The sequence below is a fragment of the Enhydra lutris genome, unplaced genomic scaffold, assembly GCF_002288905.1.
Source record: "Enhydra lutris kenyoni isolate GAN:26980312 unplaced genomic scaffold, ASM228890v2 scaffoldscaffold50, whole genome shotgun sequence".
Taxonomy (NCBI): Eukaryota; Metazoa; Chordata; class Mammalia; order Carnivora; family Mustelidae; genus Enhydra; species Enhydra lutris.
This window is the reverse complement of record NW_019154134.1, coordinates 8058912-8086041: the sequence shown is the minus strand read 5'-3', so window position 1 is coordinate 8086041 and position 27130 is coordinate 8058912. Positions and strand designations below refer to the sequence as shown.

At 37.5% G+C, this 27130-nt stretch overlaps 1 protein-coding gene across 2 annotated transcripts in view; it reads right to left on the bottom strand.

Moving 5' to 3' along the window:
* LOC111156884 (GC-rich promoter binding protein 1) overlaps positions 1 to 27130 on the bottom strand; it is a 75159-nt gene that overhangs the window by 16911 nt on the left and 31118 nt on the right. The window contains exons 3-7 of one of the 2 annotated variants that reach the window (XM_022518021.1): positions 24794 to 24913; positions 11337 to 11460; positions 10984 to 11207; positions 6492 to 6558; positions 5379 to 5438 (exon numbers count right to left, since the gene is read on the bottom strand). In XM_022518021.1, coding sequence (XP_022373729.1) covers positions 5379 to 5438; positions 6492 to 6558; positions 10984 to 11207; positions 11337 to 11460; positions 24794 to 24856 — 538 coding nt within the window. In that variant the 5' untranslated portion in view covers positions 24857 to 24913. The remainder of the gene's footprint in view (positions 1 to 5378; positions 5439 to 6491; positions 6559 to 10983; positions 11208 to 11336; positions 11461 to 24793; positions 24914 to 27130) is intronic. The other variant, XM_022518022.1, reaches the window with a different exon arrangement.

Sequence of the window (27130 nt, the reverse complement as noted above, 5' to 3'; positions counted from 1 at the left end):
AAAAAAAAAAAAAAAAAAAAAAAAAAAAAAAAAAAAAAAAGATCAATCGCTAAGAAAAGATCCCTACTAAGGAAAACCTAAACAATATACTGCAGGCAGAAGGAAAATGATCCCACATGGAAGGCTGAATGTTCAAGGGGAAAAAAAAATTTTGTGCATAAACAATCAAAATTAAAAGGTCAAAGAGAAAGAGAATAGATAAGCAAACAGGTGTATTATCTTTAAGCCTCAATGTAGTTCCTGACTACAAAATTCACTTCCCTGAATTTGGATTCTTACACATCTAGAGCAAGAAATATTCCGGATTCTTCCCCAAAAAGGCCTTCAGTGCAAAGGCAGAATACGCTATTAAAAAAAAGAATGTGAAGGAATGCCTGACTGGCTTAGATAGTAGAGCGTGCAACTCTTGATCTCAGTCCTGAGGTTCAAGCCCCACATCAGGTGTGAAGCCTATTTAAGGGGGTAAGGGGGAAGGAGAAGAAGAAAAGTGAAGCCTAAGAAATAAATCACAGAAGGCTAAGTAACAAAGTAAAAGATGATAAAGGTATCTAAAGGAAGATGATAGGGTTTGGGAGGGAAAAGAAATAGACACAGTGCTAATGCACTGATTGGGCGTTCTTACTGAAATATTATAGTACAGGTTAAGAACAAGTACTTTGTACCAAATTTATAGAATCCTGCTCTAATCTTATGAACTTTCTCATCGATAAAATGAAAAACAGTTCCTGTTATAGAGTTACTGTGAAGTTTTTACAAAAATACTAGAAAAAATGTCCAAAAAAGTCAAATACTATCCCCATTACAATACGCTTCCAATTATATTTCAATACTGTATCAACTTTTAGATTGATTTAACATTATGAAGAAAAACTGTGACAGAAATAAACATAACACAGACTAACTGTGTCCTGTGCAACGGTCCTGAATAAAGAGAGCCTGACATTTAAAAACAAGGAAGTTGGGGTGCCTGGGTGGCTCAGTTAAGCACCCAACCCTTGATTTCAGTTCAGGTAACAATCTCAGGGTCCTGAGACACAGCCCCTCGTCAGGCTCCAAGTCTGCTTGAGATTCTCTCCCTCTCCCCACCTACAGGCTCTCTCTCAAAATAAATAAAAATAAAAATGAGAACATGTTAATAGCAATCATATCATAAAAGTAATGTGAAGGGTAATGACAGCACTAACTGCCAAACTTAATTCGAGTCATTTATATTCACTTTGTATTACAGTTGACCCTTGAATAACAAGGTCTGAACTGCACCAGTCCACCTATATGCAGGTTTTCTTAATGTTTTCTTTTCTCCAACGAACTTAATATATAATATATGTGGGCGCCTGGGTGGCTTAGAGTCGGGTGGCACCTGCGTTTGGCTCAGGTCATGATCCCAGGGTTCTGAGATGGGAGTCCCACACTGGGCTCCCTGCTCAGCAGACTTCTCCCTCTGACCCTCCCCGCTCTCGTGCTCTCTCTCTCACTCTCTAAAATAAGTGAATAAAATTAAAAAAAAAAAAAAAAAAGAATTTATAATACATGTAATATACAAAATATGTGTTAATTGCCCGTGCTAAGAGTATAAGGCTTCCAAACAATTAACTATTAGAAGTTGAGGGGGGTTAAAAGTTATACATGGATTTTCAACTGAGGTGGGAGGGGGCATCAAGGTCCCCAACTCCTGCACTGTTCAAAGGTCAAATGTTCATCTGTTCAGATTCTCTCTACAAATTCTCCTGACATAAATCTTCCAAGTACTTAAGCTGTTGGATTCAAACAGTATCCAATGTTTCCTTCTATACTTTCTTCACTTACTTTGTCAACTGGTAAACGATATGAAAAAACCCAAACTGCTTATTATTTAAAAGACAAAATTTGCGTACTGGTTAAGGACTTTTAACACTTAAACAAAAAAATTTAAAAAAAAAAAACTAGAAAGTAAGTCATCTCAGGGACTTTCTTCTACATGACCTTATTATCTCAAGCTCATATAAGCTGGTATTCTCTTTTAAATATAAGTCTCAAATAAATAAAATATTTTAAAAAAAATAAAAATAAAAATAAAAAACATCTGAATACAATACAACAAATATTGGCTTCAGATTTTCATACCATCATTTTCCAGTATCCTCACAAACTGTAATCTGACAAAAACTGACCTTAAATATCCTTTTATTATCTTGTTATTTATGCTCTCCTAAGATCTATGAATAGTCTTTTTCCTTAAATATAAAGTCAATGGTGGGAGGAGAACTAGCTCAATTCTTAGGAGAAAAAGTTGTAATTAAAATAGTGCTATCTGTAGGACAAAATAATTTGGAAACATGTACAGTTAAGAGAGGACATCTCAATTTTTTCATCCTCTTTCACTACTCTCCACGTAGGTGTCTTCTATAGATTTTCTGATTCAGTCTATTCTTTGATCTCTCACTTAGAAATTCCTTTTGCTGGGGCGCCTGGGTGGCTCAGTGGCTTGATCCTCTGCCTTCGGCTCAAGTCATGATCCCAGGGTCCTGGGATCGAGCCCCGCATCGGGCTCTCTGCTCAGCGGGGAGCCTGCTTCCCACCACCCCCTCTGTTGCTCTGCCTACTTGTGGTCTCTCTCTGTCAAATGAATAAATAAAATATTTTTTTTTTAAAATTCCTTTTGCTTTTTAATAAATCTATTGGAATACGCACTGCTTACTAGATTTGAACATTACTTAGCTAATAGTCATTACACATGTAATGTGATCAAGGATTTTATATAATAGATGGATTTTACACAGTTTAAATATTTTATCCAATATTAACAATGCTTTTTTTCATTACAAATTATTGTGATCATCCTCATCTCACAGAAAATTCACTCAGATTAAGTCATCTGTCCAAAGTCTGAATAACCATTAGGTAAAAGACCTAATGTTTGGACACAGGTCTATCTGATTCAAAGCAAATACCCTTAACCACTATATTATACTAGTGGAAAAAATGGAAATTAAAGTACGACTAGGCCAAATACTTCGAAATGTTTACCATCCCCAACTAAAAATACTACAAATAGGCCTATAACTAAATGTTCAGAATGAGAAGCCTGTTTTAAGTGCATACTACCAAATGAGGTCAAAGTCCACTGTTTCCTGATGCCAAGTTACTGATTTAGGTTCCTTATTATCTTGATCTAAGAGAATAGGCAATTTGAACAAAAGCAAAAGAGCCAAATGGGTGAATTACATGAGAATTAAATTTTCACACTAATCTGAAGAGGAAATTTAGTCACATAAAACACAATAATACACGAATATCAAACTCAATCTATACCACAGCAAATTAAGACAAATTCCTATTGTGAACACTAATTTTAATGCAGAAAAATCTGTTTCTGATTTATATAAATTGATGCTATTTTAATCTTTTTCGTTTTCAACTTTTTTAAATTTGATGATTTGATTTATAGTAATATGAGTTTCAAACAAATGAGATTCATTAACTTATAATTTATGCCAAGAGAGGAGTATGGTGTTTTACCTTAACAAGGTCCCCTACATTACTCACACTTCTCAAAAGAGTAACTTACAGGATGAATAAATAATATTTCTAACTCTGACCCACTGAAATTTACTTCTGTCAAAATGTCTAATAAAATCTACTAATTTTCCCTTCTCAACCTTGAACATATGTTGCAGTACCTTTTTCTTCTTCTTGTTACAGTTTAACAACTATTTTCATATAAGATATTACTGGAAAAGTAGAGCCATTTCCACACATAAACTACCAACAAAATGCTTTTACAAAGAAATTAAAGATTATTCCTTTCTCTTAATTCTATTTACAAAGTTCATTAAAAAGAAAAATAAAACTTACTGGTTGTCATCATGATCTAATTCAATATAATTATGTCACCCAATCTGATGCTTTTGGCTAATATCATTGGAATTCTCTAAAATTCCATCACAGATTTTTATACTTATTATATAGAAAATAACCTATCTTAAGAAATAGTCACTAATTTGCTTTTAGAAAGCTAAACAAAAATGCTTAAAAATGAACCTTGGTACTCTTTAGTATTATCAAATATGAGCAAAAATCAGGAAAGATCAAGTTATCAATGAACAGAAACAAAAATAAATACTGGGCGGAAACAAGACTATGCTTTAGCTAATTACTAGTGAATGAAATTTTTCATTATTTAGTAACTAAGTACTAAATGTTAGCCTCTGCCAGTAATATATTGCTGACATAATTCATCAACACAAAAATAGCCAGTAGGACCTCTGAAAACACACATATCAACAGTCACAAATTGTGTCTCAAACAGCATACAAATACACATCATTTTTTCTCTTTCTCACCTCCCAAATAAATCAGTCACACAACTTAATTTTTTAAAATTGTCACAGGCACACTCAAGTACCTTTTTCTTTTAGTTTTAAATTAATAAGGACCTAAAGATAGATTAATTTAGTAAGCATTAATTTAGGCACCTAAGAACAGTGATCCTAATTAAGATCAGAACAATAAAGAAGTCACAGATAAAAGCTACATGAAGGTGTTTCCAAAAAAGCTAATTAAGTTCTAAGTAGAATTAAACTTATGTAACTGTATTTTAAGCAAGATAATTACTTTCCCTCAAGGTGTTTTTTTTTTCCCCCCAGTTGGGATACTGTTTACTCTTGCAATTTCTGATCTACTAAAGAACAGTTTCAGGGACAAACTAGTTTGTTTTTTATTACATATTACATTCCGTTATTAAATTTTTACTTACCTGAAGGAAGTAGCACTAGAAAAGTTCTATTGAAGTCTTTCCTAAAATTCTCTCATGTCTTCCTCAGGAACATTGTTATTTTAAATGTTGCAATGGGGAAACAGTATTTGGGAACCCGGGGTTGGGGGAGGGGGGGGGAGAAAGGAATAGTGAAGTGTAATACAATGAAAATGTCATTGTATTCTAGGGAAGTACTGGGAATTTAACAGTTGATCAAGCCACAATTAACCATTTTCTTTTTTCTAATGCAGACACACTTCTTAGTTTACCTAAGGCACAGTAAAGAGTACATCTTCCTTTTAAAACATCTTTTCAACTAGTCCTCAAAATCCTTAGACCAACCCTGAAACAGTAGAACCAAAATCTTTATATTAATACATTTTATTTTCAATATTTTCAAAGATGTATTTGCCTTTAAATCATTTCTAAAATTATTAAATTAACCAAGGATCAGTACCAATCGTATCTACAGGTAGTTTTATATGACAAATGCTCACTGACATTGATTTTTTATTTACTTTCATTCTAATCAAATCCAAATTATTCCTAATTTCTTAGAGACTCTATTTAACACTTTCCAGGTGGTTCTATATTCTTAAGCAATCAGATGTTCCCAGAAAAACTGAATAATAAGGAAACATACCTAAGAGAGGAGCTTGGGAGATTTTTTTGGTTGGGTATGTGTGTGTCTGGGCGTGTAGGCCTGGGGAGAGTGGTAGAAATACTAATTTGCAATACAGAAAAAACAATGCCATTCACATGGTTCTAACAAAGTGTCCTGCCACCCCCACCCCCACCCTCAAAAAGCCCTTAAATAAATCGGGAGATTAAAAGAAAACAAAGTAACTCCCCAGAGTATCACCCCATAAATACAATAAAGAACAGCAGAGGAAGTGGCAAAGTTTAAAATAATGCCTTCGTCATTAGGACTAGTATGCTATCACAAGCCACAATCCTTTTGTTTTGGTAAGTTGATAATTTTCAATAGGAAAAATACAAATGAACATGTGTATAAGTTCCAAAGTGGATTCATCACCTTTGAATTTGGCATCAAATAATTAATTTTTCAGGTATCAAATCTTCGTTATTTAAAATTTTTCCATTATTTTAAACTTCACTTGAATCTTTAAAAAGCTGTCTGATTTATACTATGAGTGCAGTTTAATCTTCTTTAAGATGCTATCAAATTAAACTCAGCAGTTTTAATGAAAAGGGAGTTATTACCCAAAAAATGTCATTAAGCTTTGACAATCAAAAAGGCAAGTAATTTCAAACACAGATTAGTTCCACAGGCAAATTTATACAATTATTTAATACTCTCTATGTATAACCATTTTCTTAAGTAAAAAGATTAATTTTATGTCACACGATTAGAAGTACTTATCTTTCCAATTAAGTAAGTTTTCAACTGTGAAAAACTAAAAATTAATTTAAACTAAGTTTTTTGTTTCCTTAGATTATCAGGCTGCTCTTGAAATGACATTGATTACATTAACTTACAACCCTTAAAAAGAAAAGCTAAACTCACGAGTATACTTAATGGTACTAATATGTGCAAATCAAGTATTTCAAATCAAACTCTATCCCAGTATCTTGTTTGTAAAAGATTAAGTGCTACCTTTTTATGTAGCTGAGCACTCAAAAACATACTTAAAAGAGTAAGTTAATTCCAGCCTATATATTTTTAAAAATACAAAAAAGTAAAACCTACAAGTAACATTTTATACCCCTCAAAGATAGATTAAAAATCACTTACCCCATACACCTGCAGCTAAAGATTTATTCTGATTTGGTTCTCTCTCATATTCAGGATTTAAAGACGGCTGAAAGAAATCAGAATAAAAAGAAAACAAATAGTCACAATGCCCACATTTTTTTTTTTTTTAAGATTTTATTTATTTAACAGAGACACAGCGAGAGAGAGAACACAAGCAAGGGAAGTAAGAGAGGGAGAAGCAGGCTTCCTGCTGAGGACACTGAAGACACTTACAGACTGAGCCACCCAGGCGCCCCTCTGCCCACATATTTTAAAATTAAACCTTTTAGGGGCACCTGGGTGGTTCACCTGGTTAAACATCTGCGTTGGGCTCAGGTCATGATCCCAGGGTTCTGGGATCCAGACCTATGTTAGGATCCCACAGGGAGCCTGCCACCCCCAGCTTGGGCACGCACACTCTGTCAAATAAATAAATCTTTTAAAAAATAAATAAATAAACCTTTTAAAAGTAATCTCAAAACCATACTGAAGGGGCACCTGGGTGGCTCAATTGGTTGAGCAACCAACTCAGTTTCAACTTAGGTCATGATCTCAGGGGTCCCAGGATGGAGCCCCCTGAGGGCCCTAGCACTTACTTAGCAAGGAAGTCTGCTTGAGATTCTACCCACCCCAGTCACTCCCCCTCTCAGGCACACACTCAGCACATTCTCTCACATAAATTAATTAAAAAAAAAAACAAACACATACCTGGTATGCACAATCAACACTTAACTATTAAAAGACTATTCATAAACCTTACTTCCAGCTTATTCTGCTAACCATCAGAATGTTACTATCCTCACTTGTAGAGGGCAAACAAATGTTCTTATCCTCAGGGCACCTGGGTGGCTCAGTCAGTTAAGTGGCTACCTTCTGTCTGGGTCATGATCCCAGGGTCCTGAGGTCAAGCCCCGCACTGGGCTCCCTGCTGCTCCCTCTTCCCTCTGGCTTGTTCTCTCTCTTCCTCTCTCTCAAATAAAGTATTTTTAAAAATAAATATATAAGGGCGCCTGGGTGGCTCAGTGGGTTAAAGCCTCTGCCTCTGGCTCAGGTCATGATCTCAGGGTCCTGGGATCAAGCCCAGCGTAGGGCTCTCTGCTCAGCAGGGAGCCTGCTTCCCTTCCTCTCTCTCTGCCTGCCTTTCTGCCTAATTGTGATCTCTGTCAAATGAAAAAATAAAATCTTAAAATAAATAAATACATACATAAATACATAAGTATTTTTATCCTCAACTATCTGAAAGGAATGTGTGAATTAAAAAAAAAAAAAAAAACAGAGCAAACATAAGACAATGTGATCTTTGCACCAACTAGAAAAATTATCCTCTCAGCCTAAGGTTAAGAGCAAGGAAGAGAAAAATCATACTACTCCCCAACAGTTGTTAGATTTTCACTGCTGGATGCACTAGTTAACACACTCAAAGTACAAATTTTTATTTCGACAAGTAATTCACAGGGTATTAAAAAACTGAGTTGAGCACTGAATGTGCTCTCTAAAACTAATTTTAGAATCATAAATTTCCAGTCAGATATTTTCCATATTACCTAGCAATACAGGCTGTCTTAAAGGTACTTAACATGCTGCATAAAAGGAATCCTAATGTGTTTTCCTTACCCACAAAAGTGAACTATTAACACTGTTGACATTACTGTAAAGTCCCAGAAGAGTATGCATGCATACTAGTATGATTTCTCGATACAAACTAAGGTATCAGAAGACTTTGGTGGAAGCTATAGGTGATATCTAAAAAATACAGCATTAGAAATTACACTGTAAGTCTATCTATCTTCAGGGCTGGGATCACCGTCTCGGAAGTGGGGGTGAGACAGTAATGGCAGCAACAAGGTTTCACTGAATGCTTGTTGTGTGTCACAACCCTGTTTTGAAGTGGTTTACTGCATTATTCATTTAACTTTCATAACACTGAGAGCATACTGTGGTCACTCCTTATTTATATTATAAAAATTCTATCTTATGGGGCGCCTGGGTGGCTCAGTGGGTTAAGCCGCTGCCTTCGGCTCAGGTCATGATCTCAGGGTCCTGGGATCGAGTCCCACATCGGGCTCTCTGCTCAGCAAGAAGCCTGCTTCCTCCTCTCTCTCTCTCTCTGCCTGCCTCTCCGTCTACTTGTGATCTCTCTCTGTCAAATAAATAAATAAAATCTTTAAAAAAAAAAAAATTCTATCTTATGGAAAAAAATGAACCACCAAAATGGGAAGGCATAACAATTCCAAAGTTACTTCATTACAGTACCTCTGAATATTATTTTGTTGCTCTCTTTCTCTCACCACTCCCCTGCCCAAATCCAATCTATCAAATTCTTTGACTTGCTTCTACCCTCCACCCAAACGAACATCAAAACATAACCAAAATATTATTTTCATTAATCATAGCTACCCAAGTCAAGCCATCATCAACCACTTCCTAACTGGTCTCCCTTCTCTCCCTGTAATCCATTCAAGATCCAATAACTAAAACAGTCTTCTAAAAACTTAAAATGAGATCAAATGATTTTCTTCCAAAAGGGCTTTTTCCTACTGCATCTGTAATTAAACTGAAAGTCCTTACCTTTATCTGCCAAAGTCCTAATCAATCAAAACCTCTTGCTACCTCTCTAACCTGGTTTAATAATCACTATCCATTACTGACCTAACTTTTATCCCTTAAACATTACAAGCTCGCTCCCAACCTTAGTTAGGCCTTTGCACTAATTCTTCCTCTTCCTTCCAGTTTTAACAAAGCTCACTGCTTAAAAAGTATATCCCAGATTAAATGTCACTTCCCTAGAGAAACCTCTCCTGACCTCCCAAGTAGCCACCCAGTCACTTCTTACCTAAATTCTCTGCAAAATACTAATTACTTCTTTTTATGTCATGAATATATCTAACAGAATAGAAATTCAGTGAGATTAAGTAAGCACCTTGCTACCGTGTTCCATGTATTGACAGCTGGATTCACAGAGCCACTCAAATAGATACAGAAAAATAAATTACCAGGGATGAACCACAAAAAATACTAAATAAGATTTTACACTAGATCAATTTTTTACACAACTGGAGAAGTACAGTGTTTAGATAGCCACTCACACAGTGAGACTTAAGAGTAAGGAAAAATTAAGAAAACTCTGTCTCTGAGTAGTTTATACTTTTTTTTTTTTTTTTTGAAGATTTTATTTACCTGAGAGAGAGAGAGAGATAGCACTAGCCAGGGGAGGGGCAGAGAAACAGGCTCCCCACCAAGCAGGGAACCCAAAGTGGGACTTGATCCCAGAACTCTGGGATCATGGACCTGCACCAAAGGCAGACGCTTAACAAGTCTGTTAAGTCACCCAGGCATCAAGTTCATACTTGTTTTTAAGAGTGGAGTTAACATTTCTTGCGGTTTGTTTTGTTTTTTGTTTTCAAGATTTTAGAGAAAGCGAGCGTGGGCAGAGGGAGAGGGAGAGAAAAAAGCACAGTCCCTGCTAAGCAGGCACACCAACATGGGGCTCGATTCCAGGACCCTGGGAATATGACCCAGGCAGAAGACAGACGCTCAACCTCAATCGACTGAGCCACCCAGGCACCCCAAGAGTAGAGTTAACATTTCTAATTATATCGAACCTAGGCCAACAATTAGTTTGCCTTCTCTGACTATTAAGAAACTTTGGAATAAAGTACTTTAAAGATAAGGAGAGTTATCGCGGAATTAGCTTAAGAGTAATGTATGAATAATCAAGTATTATTTAAAAAGAGAGAGTCTAAACAAAACATAGTGGTAAAATATTCTTTCCAGGGCACCTGGGTGGCCCAGTGGGTTAAAGCCTCTGCCTTCGGCTCAGGTCATGATCCCAGGGTCCTGGGATCGAGCCCCCGCATCGGGCTCTCTGCTCAGCAGGGAACCTGCTTCCCTTCCTCCTCCTCTCTGTCTGCCTCTCTGCCTACTTGTGATCTCTGTCTGTCAAATAAATAAAATCTTTAAAAAAAGAAAAAAATTCTTTCCAAAGCTTAAAAGCTTTTTAGAAATGAAAGTTTTTAAAAGATCTTACCATAAGACACAACACAAGAAAGCAGGAGGACAAAGAGAAAATTATATAAACAAAGAGCCTCACAAAGGTAAGGATTAAAAATAACTGAACCTGGGGGAGAGGAAGGGGGCCGGCAGGCTGGGTGGCTCTGTCAATTGAGTATCTGACTCTTGATTTCAGCTCAGATAATTTATCCCAGGGTCATAAGATCCAGCCCCGAATCAGACTCACAGTCTACAGGGAATCCACTTGAGATTTTCTCCCCTCAGCCCTTCACCTGCTCCTAACTCAAGCATGCATGCACCCACCCACTCTAAAATAAATCTTTAAAAAGTAAATAAAAATTTAAAAATAAAAAAAATAATTGAACCTGTCTGGTGTGATTTCTATGAAGAATGAACCATAATGACAAAATCATGAGAAAGCCTTGATACTAAAATGGCACTTGCGGAAAGCTCGTTTGTATTAAAACTACAAGAAACTTACAAAATCCTCAGCCTCAAACTGTTTGCGTTCTCTCTTGTCTTCTTTCCGCCCTGTTTCGTTGTCAGGTATGCTGTTTTCATGTAGTCCTTGGCTTTTTCCAGAATGGAAAATACTGCTACGAGAACGGGAACTTCCACCATGGTATCCCCCTCGATGATTTATGTTTTCAGTACCATTTCTTCCATGCATCCGCCATCCATTTTTTTCTTTCCTTCCAAAATTACCTTTATTTAATAATGGTAAAGTATTATAAATTCAAAGATGGTTTTGCTTAAATACTGAATCAATATCAACATTCTTAAAAGAACATGAAGAAAATTATCCTTAAACTTTTATTTCTTAGCAAATTTTACCTCCATTAGGACGTCCAATACCAGAATCAAAGCCATCTGAAGAGTTGTGTCGTCGACGATTCACATCATAACGATTTTCTGTCCATGAAAAGTTTTCAGAATGCTTCTCAAAATTTATTGACGACTGAAACAAAGTAAGCCCACTGGTGAACATATGTATAGAACCTGGCTTAATTTATTTCCAAAATTCTAAATGGTTAAGAACGTTCTGTAGTTACTTTCAATGTATTTGATAACTGGTAACTTATTAAGATAGATTCCACTGCTGGTTTATTTTGTCTAATGGAAATCATTCTAAAAGAGCTAAACAACATCTACTTACCCAAAAACTTTAAAAATAAAATGCTACTCTAAGGGAAACAAGGCAAACATAGTGTACTTCTCTTACATAACAAAATGTAAAAACTCTGTATCATATATTACTTGATTTAAATAGCTCAAGGTTTTCTTTAGTATCAGAAAGTTATGGCAAATGAAGCTAAAATTCTAAGTTCTTCAGATTTATTTCCAAACTCCTCTTCCCCAAAACAAATGTTTTTTAAAAATTATCAAAATAGGGACGCCTGGGTGGCTCAGTTGGTTAAGCAGCTGCCTTCGGCTCAGGTCATGATCCCAGCGTCCTGGGATCGAGTCCCACATCGGGCTCCTTGCTCATCAGGGAGCCTGCTTCTCCCTCTGCCTCTGCCTGCCATTCTATCTGCCTGTGCTTGCTCTCTCTCCCTCTCTCTAACAAATTAAAAAAAAAAAAAATTATCAAAATATTATATGGCGGCACCTAGCAGGCTCAGTCAGTGGAGCACGCAACTCTTGATCTCAGGGTTCTAAGTTTGAGTCCCAGGCTGGATGGAGGAATTACTTATGAATAAAATCTTAAAAAAAAAAAAATAATGTATAAAAACTATTTTTAGGGGCCCCTAGATGGCTCAGTTGGTTAAGCATCTGCCTTTAGCTCAGGTCATGATCTCAGGGTCCTGGGATCAAGCCCCACATTGTGTGGGGCCCCTGCTAAGCAGGGTATCTGTCTGCTTCTCCCTTTGCCTCTCCCCACTGCCCCTTGCTCATGCTCACTCACTCAAATAATCTTTTTTTTTTCTTTTTAAGATTTTATGTATTTGTCAGAGAGAGAGAGAGCGCGCAAGCGAGCATGCACGCACACACCAGCTAGGGGAGCGGCAGGCAGAGGTAGAGGGAGAAGCAGGCTCCTTGATGGGCAACCAGCCCAACCACACGGAGCTCAATTCCAGACCCTGGAATCACGATCCAAGCTGAAGGCAGACACTTATTAACAGACTGAGCCACCCAGGTGCCCCTAAATAAAAGCTTTTAATAAAATAAGTAAATAAAAAACTATTTTTAAAAATTAGCAATCTATAAAAACCATGAAAGTTTTTATAACAACTTTTTATAAAGGTTGCTGTTCTTTCACAGTATTAACCCATTAATCTGATAAGATCATAACCAAAACTTCGGACCTTTTCTTAAAGTGTCCTGACTCTGGGCTGGACTTATTTACAACCACCTCCAGGACAATGAGCAGAGTCTCTCTGTTGCAATGTAAACCCACTGCACATTACCATGTCATCCATCGGGCTCCTCCACACTGATACTGTGGGACTTGTTGGTGCTGCTCCCGTACTGCCCCCAACCTCATCCTCATGCTATTTATTGTGCCATGAAAAATAAAGTCCCCTTGATTATCTCATATCTTCACCCAGTATCCATGAAACAGTAACATGTTACTATGGTAGGCCTTCAAGTAGGGGTAAATGCAAACCATTCACAGACCCCTAATAGTCTGGGTGGTGAGGATGTAACGCTAACAGAGCTTAATTTTCTGGAAAAAATAAATACAAGGGTCTCCAGGCTGCATTAGGGCCTAAGCAAAGACTCTCAAGATTCTGGCAGCAACTGCTGTCATCCAAGTCATGAATGAAAGTAAGGGTCCCTCAAAGTAAGGGTCTACTCAACTGGCAAAGAGTAGAACTGAAACAAGGTGTCCAAAAGTGTTTTAGGTTTGGTAATTCTCCCAAGTAAAAAACACTGGGATTTTTTATTATGACAATGGGGTCCCATCTGAAGGGCAACACGGCTGTGGCTGCTAAGCCAAGACAACTCCAAAGATTAAACAGAGGACAGCAATGAGGCTACAGAGTTTTAGAAAGATTAAAAAGTCATCAGAAGAAAATTTGTTAAGGCTACGGCCTACCTGGAAACAAAATAAATGCAGAACCTAGCTTCTGGAGTGGAAGTGTTCTGTGCCCTTTGTACTCCCTGATCCCTCCCCTCCCCACAATATCAACCTTAACAGCTTTGACAAGTTAAGAATGTCAAGTATGCTGATATTTAAGGAAAGGGACAAACTTTTATAACTCTGTGAGAAACACATGCTCAAGTCATCATCTACCCACTCCCATGAGGAATGAGACAGTACTAAGCATGTGGTGCCTGAAAATATTGAGGAATATGGGAAGAGATTATGTCAGCATGGTACATGAGGGCAGGAAAGGCCCTTCTGTGCTGAAGCCAGAAGGTACACAGAAGAAACAACATCAACCATGGGTTGAAGAATCCGAAGAGAAACAATAAGCCTACAAACCACGCATACAATCCCCAAAGGAGTTATCTTCTCCTCCACCCTGCACTTTCCCACATTCACAGATGAAGAACTCATGTAATCTCCCAAAAGCTTGGATTTTAACCCTGAAGTGCTTGTACAAAACTTCTCAGTCTGTGCCTCTTACTGTAGTAAGAAAAGGTGCCCCAATTTTTGAAAAAAATTCAGCAATCGGAAAGACAAATTTAAGTGATCTTGCAGGTGAGGCTTTTAGGGCAATTCAATGTACTATTGCTTTTGTGTTTTAACCTTGTACTAACTGTTACATACTTATACTGAAAATGCTCAAAATTCTTCCATTCAGGAAATACCACAGGATGACAGGTGATTCCTGTCCCCTTCCAGGTAGTCTAGCAAAAACATTATAGGCTCCCCAGAAGGAAGAAGGGGGGGGGGGGCAGAGATATAGTTGGAAAATATGATGAGTAGTGGAATATTCAGAGAGGCTATTTTCCAGTACAGCAGTGCCATGTGCCTGCCACGCACACCCCTTTTTTAAAGGGTATATGGTTCCTGCCCTACTGAGCTCTTAAATGAAAGTGAACTCAAACTAAGAACAGAAAAGGGGGACCATTAGAGCTCTTGATCAGATGGAAAGTATTTGAGCATGCAGCTAACCTGGCCACTGGAACATCTGTTTTGCATGAAGTGGCAACTGCCTTTTTGGGGGTAAACCTTATTCCCCTCCCTGACGGTATAACAAGCTCCTGGTTCAATAATGCTCTCAAATCATAGTCCCCTAAACGCCTAGGTCTGGTTCACTGCTGATTCAACTGCATTAAGAGGAAAGAGAACAGTGTCCACTGGGTGGCAGCAGCCATCCGGCCTCAACAACTCTGGAAGACCAAGTGGATCAGTGTCATTTGGCACAATGAGCTAAAATGAAAATACAACACTAGCCTTAGGTTAAGTCTTAACCACCAGACGTTTTATGTTTTTTCTGCCTCTTGGACTCTTGCCCAATGTCCTAAGTCATCTGGTAGATCACCTGAAAACTAGAGACTAGCATAATAAAAGTAATTCTTTGGGATTATAAACTTTGAAGCTGCTGTTGCTGCTGCTGAGAGAATCTGAATCACTCAGATGCTCACAGTAAGATATGCTGGCATAAAGAACAACTAAAATTAGAATATTGCTTAAGTCCGTAGCATGCTACCTAAATCAATCATCACACCAGACATGCAGACCGGTCACAAAATAGACCACTTGGGGCACCTGGGTGGCTGAGTTGGTTAAACAAAATAGACCACTTATTCTTCCTGATGCATAAGCCTTCCCTGCATGCTAACCTGTGAGCCTGCCAAAAGTTGGTCCATTTGTCCCACTGACAAGGAGGCCACATTATACAATACACATCAAACCTTTGATCACTTCTTGAAGCTATCAATAGTGTTTCATCACTGTTGAAATTTTTTCAGGTTACAGTGTTGCTATTGCAAGCTGACTGGCTAACTCTGGTCACATGACTGTGACCCTTGAAATTAATCCATGTCATTTTTTGCAACCATCAATATTCCACTAATAGTACATCTTTTGTCATGAAGGTCAACCTGTAATGGGTCAATATTCAAGTACTACTATTCAACATTCTACACCTCCTACTATCCGAACAACAGGAATTGTCTCCTCAACACTCAATTCAGAACGATCTGTAACTCTACATTCCTTAACTCTTCACTTTATTTTTAAAAAATATTTTATTTATTTATTTGACAGAGACACAGAAAGAGAGGGAACACAAGCAGGGGGAGTAGGAGAGGGAGAAGCAGGCTTCCTGCTGAGCAGGGTGTGGGGATACGGGGCTTGATCCCAGGACCCTGGGATCATGACCTGAGCTGAAGGCAGGCGCTTAATGACTGAGCTACCCAGGCACCCTTCTTCACACATTTTAATGAGACACTCTGGTCAACGAATGCAGCATACCCAAAAAGAGATCATCTCTTCTTAGCCACTTCTTAGGTAGTAATTAGGATTAAAAAATTTTTTTAAAAAGTTCTGAATTATACAGACCTATTTTTGAAATACTAGGATTTTGCCTTGATTATCTCTTGACATGATGTTTCTTCCCCCTAAGAGAAACTGCAGGCCAAGCTACCTCTCAAAGTGATGGTCTGGTCAAAAAGAAACCTAATGAATTCAATCTGGTTTGGGCACCTGGATTCGCTTTTTGGTGGGACATGGTCCTATACAGGAAAATAGTGACCATTTGCTTCAGTACACTTCTCACCAAGTACTCAGTACAGTGTCCAATGTGGACTAAGGTGAGTATTATAAATGGTCCCCGCAGTTATGTAAAAATGTCCTTATTCCACTTGGATCCCACTCTTCCAGATAAAAAATATGGGTATGAGTACAGAATTTTTCTTTAAGTGAAGTCAGCTATCCAAATAAAATACACCAATTTCATGGGTATAGAAAGAAAAAACTCTAGCATCTGTAGAGGGAATATCTTTGACTCCAGAAAGTACAGGATGTAAAGAGAACAATTAATGCTCTATCTCCTAGAACCAGCACCACTGCCTGAATCATACAGAAGCTGGAGAAAACACTGATGCACTGCTAAACGTGCCATCCTCATATACTCTGAAGTCAGAAAAATTCATGTGACCATAAACAGTCCCTAACTATTCTCCTGTGCTTGATGTGAAGAGCAGCTCCTGAAGGTGAATGTGTAAAAACACCTAAACCAGCACAACCTGGGGGCAACTGGGTGGCTTAGTCAGTGAAGCATCTGCCTTCAGCTCAGGTCATGATCCCAGGGTCCTGGGACTGAGCCCTGCATCAGGCTCTCTGTTCAATAGGGAGCCTGCTTCTCCCTCACCCTCTGCCTGCTGCTCCCCTTGCAAGTACTCTCTGTCAAATAAATAAATAAAATCTTTAAAAGAGCAAAACCAAACAAAACAGCACAACCTGACTGCATTCTGAATGATAAAAAGTCATGATTCTCCTAACACCTGACAGGTCTAGTTATGCTATATATGGCAAATGATGCTGCAAGTAATGGTGACAAAGTCCATGATTCTTGACCAAACTAATGTAACAGTAATCCAAATCATGTTTAACAACAAATCCCCAACTAAAATGAGCTGTGCCCCTTCAGGTGCAATGTTTTTATGTGTGGGGAAAATAAGCCACAGGCTAGCTTCTAGGAGGTTGAGAGCTGGTTTTTGGCCCATCTATTGTCCTTATAATTGTAGGTTAATGATACCAAAAATCAGGTCAGTTTAAACTCTCTTGAGTGGATTTTAATTGGTAACAGAGAAGCCTTAGACCACACACTGGCTGGCTGGAAGAAGAAAAAAAAAAACAAAAACAAAAACAAAAACGAAGAAACACCTACCTGTCCCCTCTAGGATCTGCTCACGACCAGCTAGATCCTGGCCTTACCCTGCTATTTGGGATGTTAACAGAAGCCTTATGCTATATGGTTTTAGCCTTGGTTAGAATAATCAAACAAACAATTAAATGGATTTGGTTTTAGCCTTGGTCAGAGTAATCAAAGTGGCTGACAGAGTGGTATAATCATATGAAAATCCAAGTTTGGCCAAGAACATGTAGGGCTGATGGGTTCATTGTTGGGACAGGCAAACCATCAGGGGCCCTGAGCATTTCCTTCCAGTCTTCTTGTATGCCAGGAATGAAAGGCCTTCACTGCTCTTTGTATGGCCCATTTCTCAAGTTTATGTCTGCAGTGAGCAATGTTTGAGGGATTATAGGTAATATCCTTCTCTGGGACAAAAAGCAGGCTTATTACAAATGCAGAAGATTTCCTCATGCAGCACCAAGGGTGGCATCCACCTGGACCCTTCCATATCAACTACCAAAGGTTTGGGGGGCATAAAAAACCAACATCATGCTTATTCTGCTTGTCATGCTATTAAGTAATGAAGTTCTTGGCCCTTGATCCAAGAGTCTCGTGTCTCCTGCCAGCATCTATGTTAGCTTGGTAGTAAGATAAAACCCAGACCCTTCAGAGATTGACATATACACAATAACGTAAGAATAAGAAATAGAAGAAATAAGGCTAAAAAGGTAGATCTGTAACAAAGACTTAATAATAAAGCTTTTTATTATTTTTTAAGTAAACGCTATGCCCCATATGGGGCTTGAACTCACAATCCTAAGATTAAGAGTCCCATGCTCTACCAACAGAGCCAGCCACACACCCCAGTAACAAAGCTATCACTTAGAGGCACTCGGCTGGCTCATTGGTTGGAGTTTAAGACCCATGCTGGACATAGAGTTTACTTAATAAAAAATAAATTAAGTAAGTAACATTTAAAACAGCCAACAAGTACTACAAAATACTTGAATACACCCAATGAATTATATATGCAAAACCAAAAACACCGTAACTTTAAAGATGTTAAAAATGATGTATGTGCATACATGTATGTAATACATTTATACATATATAGAGAGGTATATTGTCCTGATGTGAAAAGAAAAGGAATCCAAAAGAAGTAACAAAGATGCAAAGTGGCATTTCACAGAAATGTAACTTGATGTTCAAGAAAGAGTGAAAACACACTTTATGACAAAGATTGGCGAAAAAGTTAACTGTGATAATTTAACAAAGTTTTGGCAAGCACTTAAAGTAAAGAGAATAGTTATATAGAGCATTCAGGAGTATAAGTCAGTACACCATGCAGATGAGGAATTTGGCAATATCTAATGAAGTCTCAGCATTTTTTTTTTCTCAATCTACATTGGGGACTTCTGCTGAAACTGTTGTCTACAAACAAGCAAAATAAACATCACTTTGAAGACTGTTATAACTTGGGCCCTCTCCAAAAACTAATGAAATGAGAATCTGCACTTTAACAAAATTCCCAGATTATTTTCTTATCCATTTAAAGTGTGAGGAGCAGTGGCCTAAAAAATTCTTACCCATGTGTACAGGGAGATATATCGTAAGAATATTCAATGCAAAATTTCTCTATAGTAGCCAAAACTTTAATATTATAAATAATCTAAACTTAAATGAACAAATAAAATGTAGTACAGATAAACAAAACAGGATACCACAGAGGTTTTTTGTTTTTACCACACAGAGTTTTAAGATGGTTACAGAGTTTACATTTGTGAACATCAACATGGGGCAAGAAAATCTCAAAGACACAATGAATTTAAAAGATAAAACATACAAAACATTACTATTTAGCATTCACAAATGTAGTTATAAGAACACATACCCTGAGAATACCTCCGGGGAAAAATGAAGAGAAAGGACTGTGAAGAAATAAGACACTAGACTTCAATATATACATAATGCTTTACTTCCAGAAGAAATAAAAGCTAATATAGAAGAATGTTAAGATATGACTATCTTGATGTTTAATAAGCATTCACTTAATTATAATCTATCCTTCTTTGTAGGTTTCATTAAAACTTTCAACAAGGTTTTGTAAAGAATCATCAAAACATGTTGAGAATTGCTGAATCACTACATTGTACACCTGTAACTAATGTAACAATGTATATTAACTATACTGGAGTAGAAATCAAAAACTTTAAAAAAATTTACCAAAACAAGTAAGCAAATTACAAATTACCAAAGCAAATATATTTGCAATATATATAGCAAACAAATTTCCCAATGTGAAAAGAGCTATTATGAAATCACTAACAAACAGATTACATGACAAGCAGTTAAGAAACCTAACACAAGGGGCACCTGGGTGGCTCAGTGGGTTAAAGCCTCTGCCTTCGGCCCAGGTCATAATCCCAGGGTCCTAGGATCGAGCCCCGCATCGGGCTCTCTGCTCAGAGGGTGCCTTCTTCCACCTCTCTCTCTCTCTCTGCCTGCCTCTCTGCCTACTTGTGATCTCTATCAAATAAATAAATAAATAAAATCTTAAAAAAAAAAAAAAAGGAAAAGAAAAGAAGCCTAACACCAAAATATACTCAACCATTATTTAAAAACGCAAAATAATCAAGTACCATTTGTCATCTAACTGCATAGATGAAAAAATGTGAAAACACCCAGTACTGCCAAAACTGAGAAAATGAGCCCCCTCCTAAAATTCTGATGGGATTGGGATGCCTGGGTGGCTCAGTTGGTTGAGCGGCTGCCTTCAGCTCAGGTCATGATCCCAGCGTCCTGGGATCGAGTCCCACATCGGGTTCCTTGCTCGGCAGGGAGCCTGCTTCTCCCTCTGCCTCTGCCTCTGCCTCTGCCTGCCTCTCTGTTTGCCTGTGCTCGCTCACTCTCTCTCCCTCTGTCTCTGACAAATAAATAAATAAAATCTTTAAAAAAAAAAAAAAAATTCTGATGGGATTATAAATATGTGTAACTTTTTTTTTTTTTAAAGTAGGAGCCCAACACAGAGCATGACCTCAGGACCTGGAGATCAAGACCTGAACTGAAATCTAGAGTAGGACACTTAACCGACTAAACTACCCAGGCACCCCAATACAACCTTTCTGAGAGCTATTAGACATTACCTACCAAAATGTACAAATCCTCTGATCCACTGATTCTAAGAATTTATCCTACAAAAGTATTCAAGAGATGCATGGACAATCCTGCAGCTTAGTCCATTAACTGGTAAACTAAATAATCCATGTAGATCCACTCAATAAAAGATTACACATGCTGAAAAGTTAGATCTGTAAGCAGTGATGGTAGATACTGGAGATGCCATCTCTAAAGTGAAAAAAATTTCATTTATCCAAACCAGGATAAAAATACATTCTGTTGTATGCATAAAAGCATACTAAATTCACTTCTGAAAATCAATCTACTACCTAACAGTTGAGGAAAAAAATTTATTAAATTGATAAACATTAATGTCAGGCACACATGGATTCCTTCCTAACTCCAGCACTTTGGAGCACATTACTTACCTCTCTCAACCTCAGTTCCCACCTTTGTATATGGGAGACAGAAAACAAAGAATTTACCTCTTGTGTTTTTTGTTAGCACTCACATGAACTGTTTTATACAATCACTGGTACATGATGACTCAAAAAAAACAGATTATTACCATGAGCAAGAAAGAAACCCTCTCTCTATTCCTTTATTGTCTTTATCCTTTTACATACTTAAAATCTTTTTCTGGATTCCTTTAAAAAATAATTCAGCATTTTTTCTTGGATGCCCGCAGTATGAATCTCTATTTAACAAAAACTCTATGTGTACCAAACAAGAAATTTCAATGAACTCCACTACCAGTGCTGACTGAATTTTCAGATCTTCTCTTAGCCTGAACTTTAAATACACTTTTTCAAAGCAAGCCAACACTGTTTAAACATTATTTTTAAAAATGTGGCAAAATATTAATTACTATTTTTTAGATATTACCTTGAAAGAATCCGTAATGCACTAATGCTACACTCTAGCCATAGAAGTAATTACAGAATACTGAATATGAGTATGAATTTACTGTAGTGGAACGTCATCATAACAGGTCTGTATTACTATGTACTTAAAAAGAATAAAAATTTCTTTATCTTCTATGTCGTACCACACACATATTTGCTCTTTTAGTATCACGCCCCTGGAATCAACCACCTCCCCCCTCCCTTTTTTTTTCTAAGTAGGCTCCACACAACCAATTTGGTTGGGGCTTGAGTTCACCACCCCAACACCAAGAGTTACAAGCTTTTCCAAATAAGCTGCAGGTGTCCCAGGAATCTTCCTTCTTCTAACAATACTATGAAAGGATACCTCAACCTGATATCTCAACCTGATTACAAGAATCGATTTATCACCCTTCCGAGGGTAAGATGGCCAGAAGGAGAAACATCTAAAACGAGGTTATCTAAACTTTTCCAGTACCTACAACCATTTCAGTTCAGTATTGCTTCAATAATAAAAATGTTATTACTGGGGCGCCTGGGTGGCTCAGTGGGTTAAAGCCTCTGCCTTCGGCTCAGGTCATGATCCCAGGGTCCTGGGATCAAGCCCCACATCAGGCTCTCTGCTCCACGGGGAGCCTGCTTCCTCCTCTCTCTCTCTGCCTGCCTCTCTGCCTACTTGTGATCTGTCTGTCAAATAAATAAATAAAATCTTTAAAAAAAAAAATGTTAATACCCAAAATGCAACTGACGATCTATCAAAGGATGATAGTATCAGTAGCAATTTACATTTCCTAATAGATTTATTTTTTAAAAAGACTTTATTTTTAAAAATAAATAAATATTTTATTTCTTTATATGAGAGAAAGAGAGAGAGATCACAAGTAGGCAGAGAGGTAGGCAGAGAGAGGGGGAAGCAGGCTCCCTGCTGAACAGAGAGCCCATCAGGGCTCAGCCCCAGGACTCCTGAGATCATGACCTGAGCCAAAGGCTTTACCCACTGGGCCACCCAGGAGCCCCTCTAACTAGATTTTAAATAGAAGACCACACAAGAAAATATCAGATACCTATGTGTATACAAAATATTATGTAAAGTTTACTTCTTTAAAAAAAAGAGTTTATTTATTTATTTGACAGATTACATGTAGGCAGGGAGGCAGGCAGAGAGAGAGGGAGAAGCAGGTTCCCTGCTGAACAGAGAGCCTGATGTAGGGCTCGATCCCAGGACCCTGAGATCATGACCTGAGCCAAAGGCAGAGGCTTAACCCACTAAGCCACCCAAAGCGCCCCTAAAATTTACTTTTTATTAGGTAACAGCTCAAATGTCAATGCCCTATGCCGTATATAATCAACCACATGCAGTTTAAAATTTCACCACATGATGGGGCTAAAATTCTACACACCTCAGAAAACTACTAAAGTGCACTTCTAAAAGTATTTTTACTTTTTATTTCAAGTCCTCATATCTTCAAACAATAAATAAAGACTTCCATTACGTTGAAATAGAGAACCCCACGGTAAATTAATGTCTGTTCCATTTACTCAAGTAAAATTAAAAGGGCCCTGATGGAAAACAAAAGGTTAATTATGAATGAGAACCTATGAATAGTAATTTGGAGACATGAAAGGTTAAGAAGGAAGGTGTAAGAAGTTATTACTAAAAAGTCTGTATTTATCAAAATTACATTGGGTAAGGTCTAAAGAAAGAATTTCAAGTACTGTTAAGAGTTCAAATAAATACCATTTCCTGTAGGTAATTTAGAACAGATCAGAACAGATTTAGAGGTGGCAATCCCAATTCTCAAAATCATCATTCATGAAGACCTACATCCAGATCAAGGGTCATCACATTCTGGAAATAAGGATTTCATCACATAAATAGTTCATCTTAAATCAACAGTACATCTTAATCAACCTCAGATTAACATCTGAATGAAGACAAAAATTATTCTCAATCTTATGTTTTGTAACCAACTTTCCATGTATTGCTAATTTTTTATCAATCCATTTGAAAATGAAAACAAGTCTTATACCTATTTCAGATAAAGTAGACAGAAAAAAAGAAAGGCGGGTAGCAGGAAACTCATTTAAGTCAAGCTCTTAAGTAGGCCTGAAAAAAATATAAGCCTGCTAAAGGGCTGGATTAGAGCAGCTTGGTTTAATCAGGAAGGGGAAGTAAACTGCAGAGACCTACACCTAAGGGGTAAAAGGAGCAACCAGAGAAACTCTAAGAAGTCATCTCAGCAGTTTAATCAATATAAGTCACCATTTTCAAACAATTTCAAATCCCACTGCACAGGCTATGAAACGAGATATTTAATCATTTGACAGCATTCCAAAATGAGTTCTATGTAAAGAGTACAGAATAAGAAATGCATCCTGGATTCTAGTTTAGGAGGCTCACAGTAATTCTATGAAAAACAGGCAAGTCAATTAACCTTCCAGAGAATCCATCTGTACAAAATTATGGGCCAAAACTTGGGCCAATTTATTATCATCTGACAAGTCCTTACTGGGGAAGGACTTTCCAAATTATAAAAATTGTTCCCTTAGGAGTTGCTTTTAACAAGCTTTTTCTGTAAGAACTGCCTACCCCCAAAAGATCCTAAATGAACTCTTTAGCATGGTAGAGCATGATTAATAGGCAAACAGATTAGGACACCTGGGTGGCTCAATCAGTTAAACTGCTGCCTTCGGCTCAGGTCATGATCAGAGAGCCCTGGGATCAAGTCCCGCATTCGGCTCCTTGCTCAGTGGGGAGCCTGCTTCTCTCTCTGCCTCTGCCTGCCACCCTGCCTGCTTGTGCAATCTCAATCTCTCTCTCTCTCTCTGAGAAATAAATAAATAAAGTCTACCAAAAAAAAAAACAAAAACAGGCAAACAGATAATCAAGACTCTCCCTTGATTCCTCTGCGCTATGTAAAAAACAAAGTCAAAGATAGCTATTAAGCCAGTTAGATCGAGTCTAACCAATTCAAGGTCTCTGTCTTAGCAAGTCTTTAAGTGGAAGATAACTGCAATGCTTAGCAAGTCTTACACAAACTACTGCTTTGATTTTCAAGTAAAATGAACATTTATTAGATTACTGAGGATTGATTTATAACAATGTTGCAAAGTTTTCATCACTCCTGAAATTTTAATGATGTGCCATTCAACATCTTATTTGTCTGAAAAAGAAATCTTCTGGGTAGAAGCAAAGACCTCAAAAACCCTTGGAATTTTCTTTTCATGTATTACCTACAGAACAGGAAGTAAACCAAGTTATTATCTGAAGAACGGTATAAAGTTAAGATGCAATGTATCTAACAGGTTTGCATTGGTTTTGCATTAAAATGTGTGAAACTCGGTTAGTGCAAAATACAACTGAAATAAATGGTACAGTACGCTGATGGAAAAAGTCAACTTTTATAATAACTTAAATAACTTAGATAATACAAGAAAATTTTCTCTACAAAAATATTAAGGCTTCATGTTTCAACTACATTTGTGTACAAGAACAAATGAGAAGCAGACACAAAGACAAAAATACAAGAAAAAGTACCTTTGTTGATGATGGTGGAGTAGGAAAATTAAGCCAGGCTGGAGCAAAGTCATGCTGCGCCATTTAGGTCCAGTCTCTCCAACTCAGTGAAACAAGGCTTCAACACCTCATGGCAAGTCCCTGTCATATAAAAATGTAAAGAAATTAGACCTGGAGCTCCTTGCCAAAATTATCTTCTCATGCTCTATCTCTTCTAAATGACAATGATTTTACTACTCTAAGATTCCAATTATAATAAAATTCTAAAATAGGCAAAAAAAAGAGCAAAAACTAAATCACTGGAGTGCACAAGGAGAGGAGAGAGCCTGTGGGCTAGGGGTATGAATGCAAAGGGAAGGTTATTCTTGAGGTAATGGGGTTTTATCTTGATTGTGGTTATCAAAATGTACACATCTGTCAAAAATCAAATTGCTGGGGTGCCTGGGTGGCTCAGTGGGTTAAGCCTCTGCCTTTGGCTCAGGTCATGATCTCAGGGTCCTGGGATTGAGCCCCATGTCAGGCTCTCTGCTCAGCAGGGAGCCTGCTTCCCTCTCTCTCTCTCTCTCTCTCTCTCTGCCTGCCTCTCTACTTGTGATCTCTATCAAATAAATAAAATCTTTTAAATAAATAAATAAATAAAATCAAAGTGCACACTTAATATTGGTTAATTTCACTACAAATAGTCTCAGTAAGCCTTATTTTTTTAAATTACAAGTTTCATCACAAAGAGATATCAAGTGTCTCTAGATGTGACAAATTAGGATGCACATTACACCATCTATAATGTATCCTCACCCCCACCCCAGATGGAACCTGGAATCTGATCTAACTTTCACAAAGTTCAACACAGAGAAACAAATTAAAGGAAATCTGAGGGAAGTAATCCAGCAAATCCGTATCAGAGGATACTTGACAGATGAAATGATCGTTTTTTTCCCCTCAACAAATAAATGGCTTTCAATACGCAGATCAAACACATGTGGGCCTTACAGAGATCCTTACTCCAATCAACCAACCTTTAAAAAATGAAAATTAGGAAACAATCAAAAATTTAAACATGAACAGTACACTTAATGACATTAAGAAATTATTACTCATTTTAGATGTGACAATGGGAGTGTGATGATGGTAAATAAAAGACTGAAGCCTTTACAATTAAATTACACTGACGTATCTGGAATCTGTTTTAAAAACCAGATAATGCTAAACGGGGATAACTGAAAAAAGGCTGCACATGTTATAAATGATAGTACAAGGAGATGCGTAAATACTCTTTTCTCTAGTTACATGTATGTCTGAAAATTTCCATAATGAAAAGGTTCATTGTTTTTTAATTATAACCATCACAATAGGTATCAATATTTTAGGCACTAGAGCTTTTCTGCATTCTAAATTTAACTTTTTGGGAACTTCTATCAACTACATCAGTAAGTTTCAAATTTCCAGCCCAATCTTAAACAGCAACTTCATAGAAGTTTTTGGTTTTTTTTTTTTTTTTTTTTTTTTAATGAGGCAGAAGCCAACTGAACTATACTCATTTTTTTTTTAAGATTTTATTTGTTTATTTGAGAGAGAGAGAAAGTACAACCACGGGGAGCAGCTGGCAGAGGGAGAGGGGGAAGCAGGCTCCTGGGGAGCAGCTGGCAGAGGGAGAGGGGGAAGCAGACTCCCAGTGAGAAAGAAGCCCAATGTGAGGCTCGATCCCAGGACCCGGATCAAGACCGAAGCGAGAGGCAGATACCTAACTACTAAGCCACCCAGGCGCCCCAACAGTATTCATTTCAATACAAAGCTTAAGACTATCAGTCAGTGAAGGAATCAAATTTTCTGTGCATCGTAATGTCTGAGTTTATTAGTAACAAATATTTTCTATTTACAACTGCGTAATCTCAAAAGTGAAATTTTAAAAAACAAAATAATGCCATTGTTAATCTTCCCTTTTCCAAATTCTTTATTTTTATTTTAAAGATTTTATTTATTTGACAGAGAGAGACACGGCGAGAGAGGGAACACAAGCAGGGGGAGTAGGAGAGGGAGAAGCAGGCTTCCTGGTAAGCAGAGAGCCTGATGCAGGGCTCCATCCCAGGACCCTGCATCATGACCTGAGCCCAAGGCAGACGCTTAACGACTGAGCCACCCAGGCGCCCCTCAAATATTTTCTATGACACAATCCTTTAACATCTTACCAACTTGCTAAAATACTTCCAAGAAAAATTCTCAAATATTATAGAAATATTCTATTTATACTACCCCAAACCACAGATATCTATTTAACAAAAGGTTAAAAGAATGGCCGGATACAAAAGGTTAACTCAACATGGTAATGAAAATGTTTAAATGGTATATAAGCTTATATGA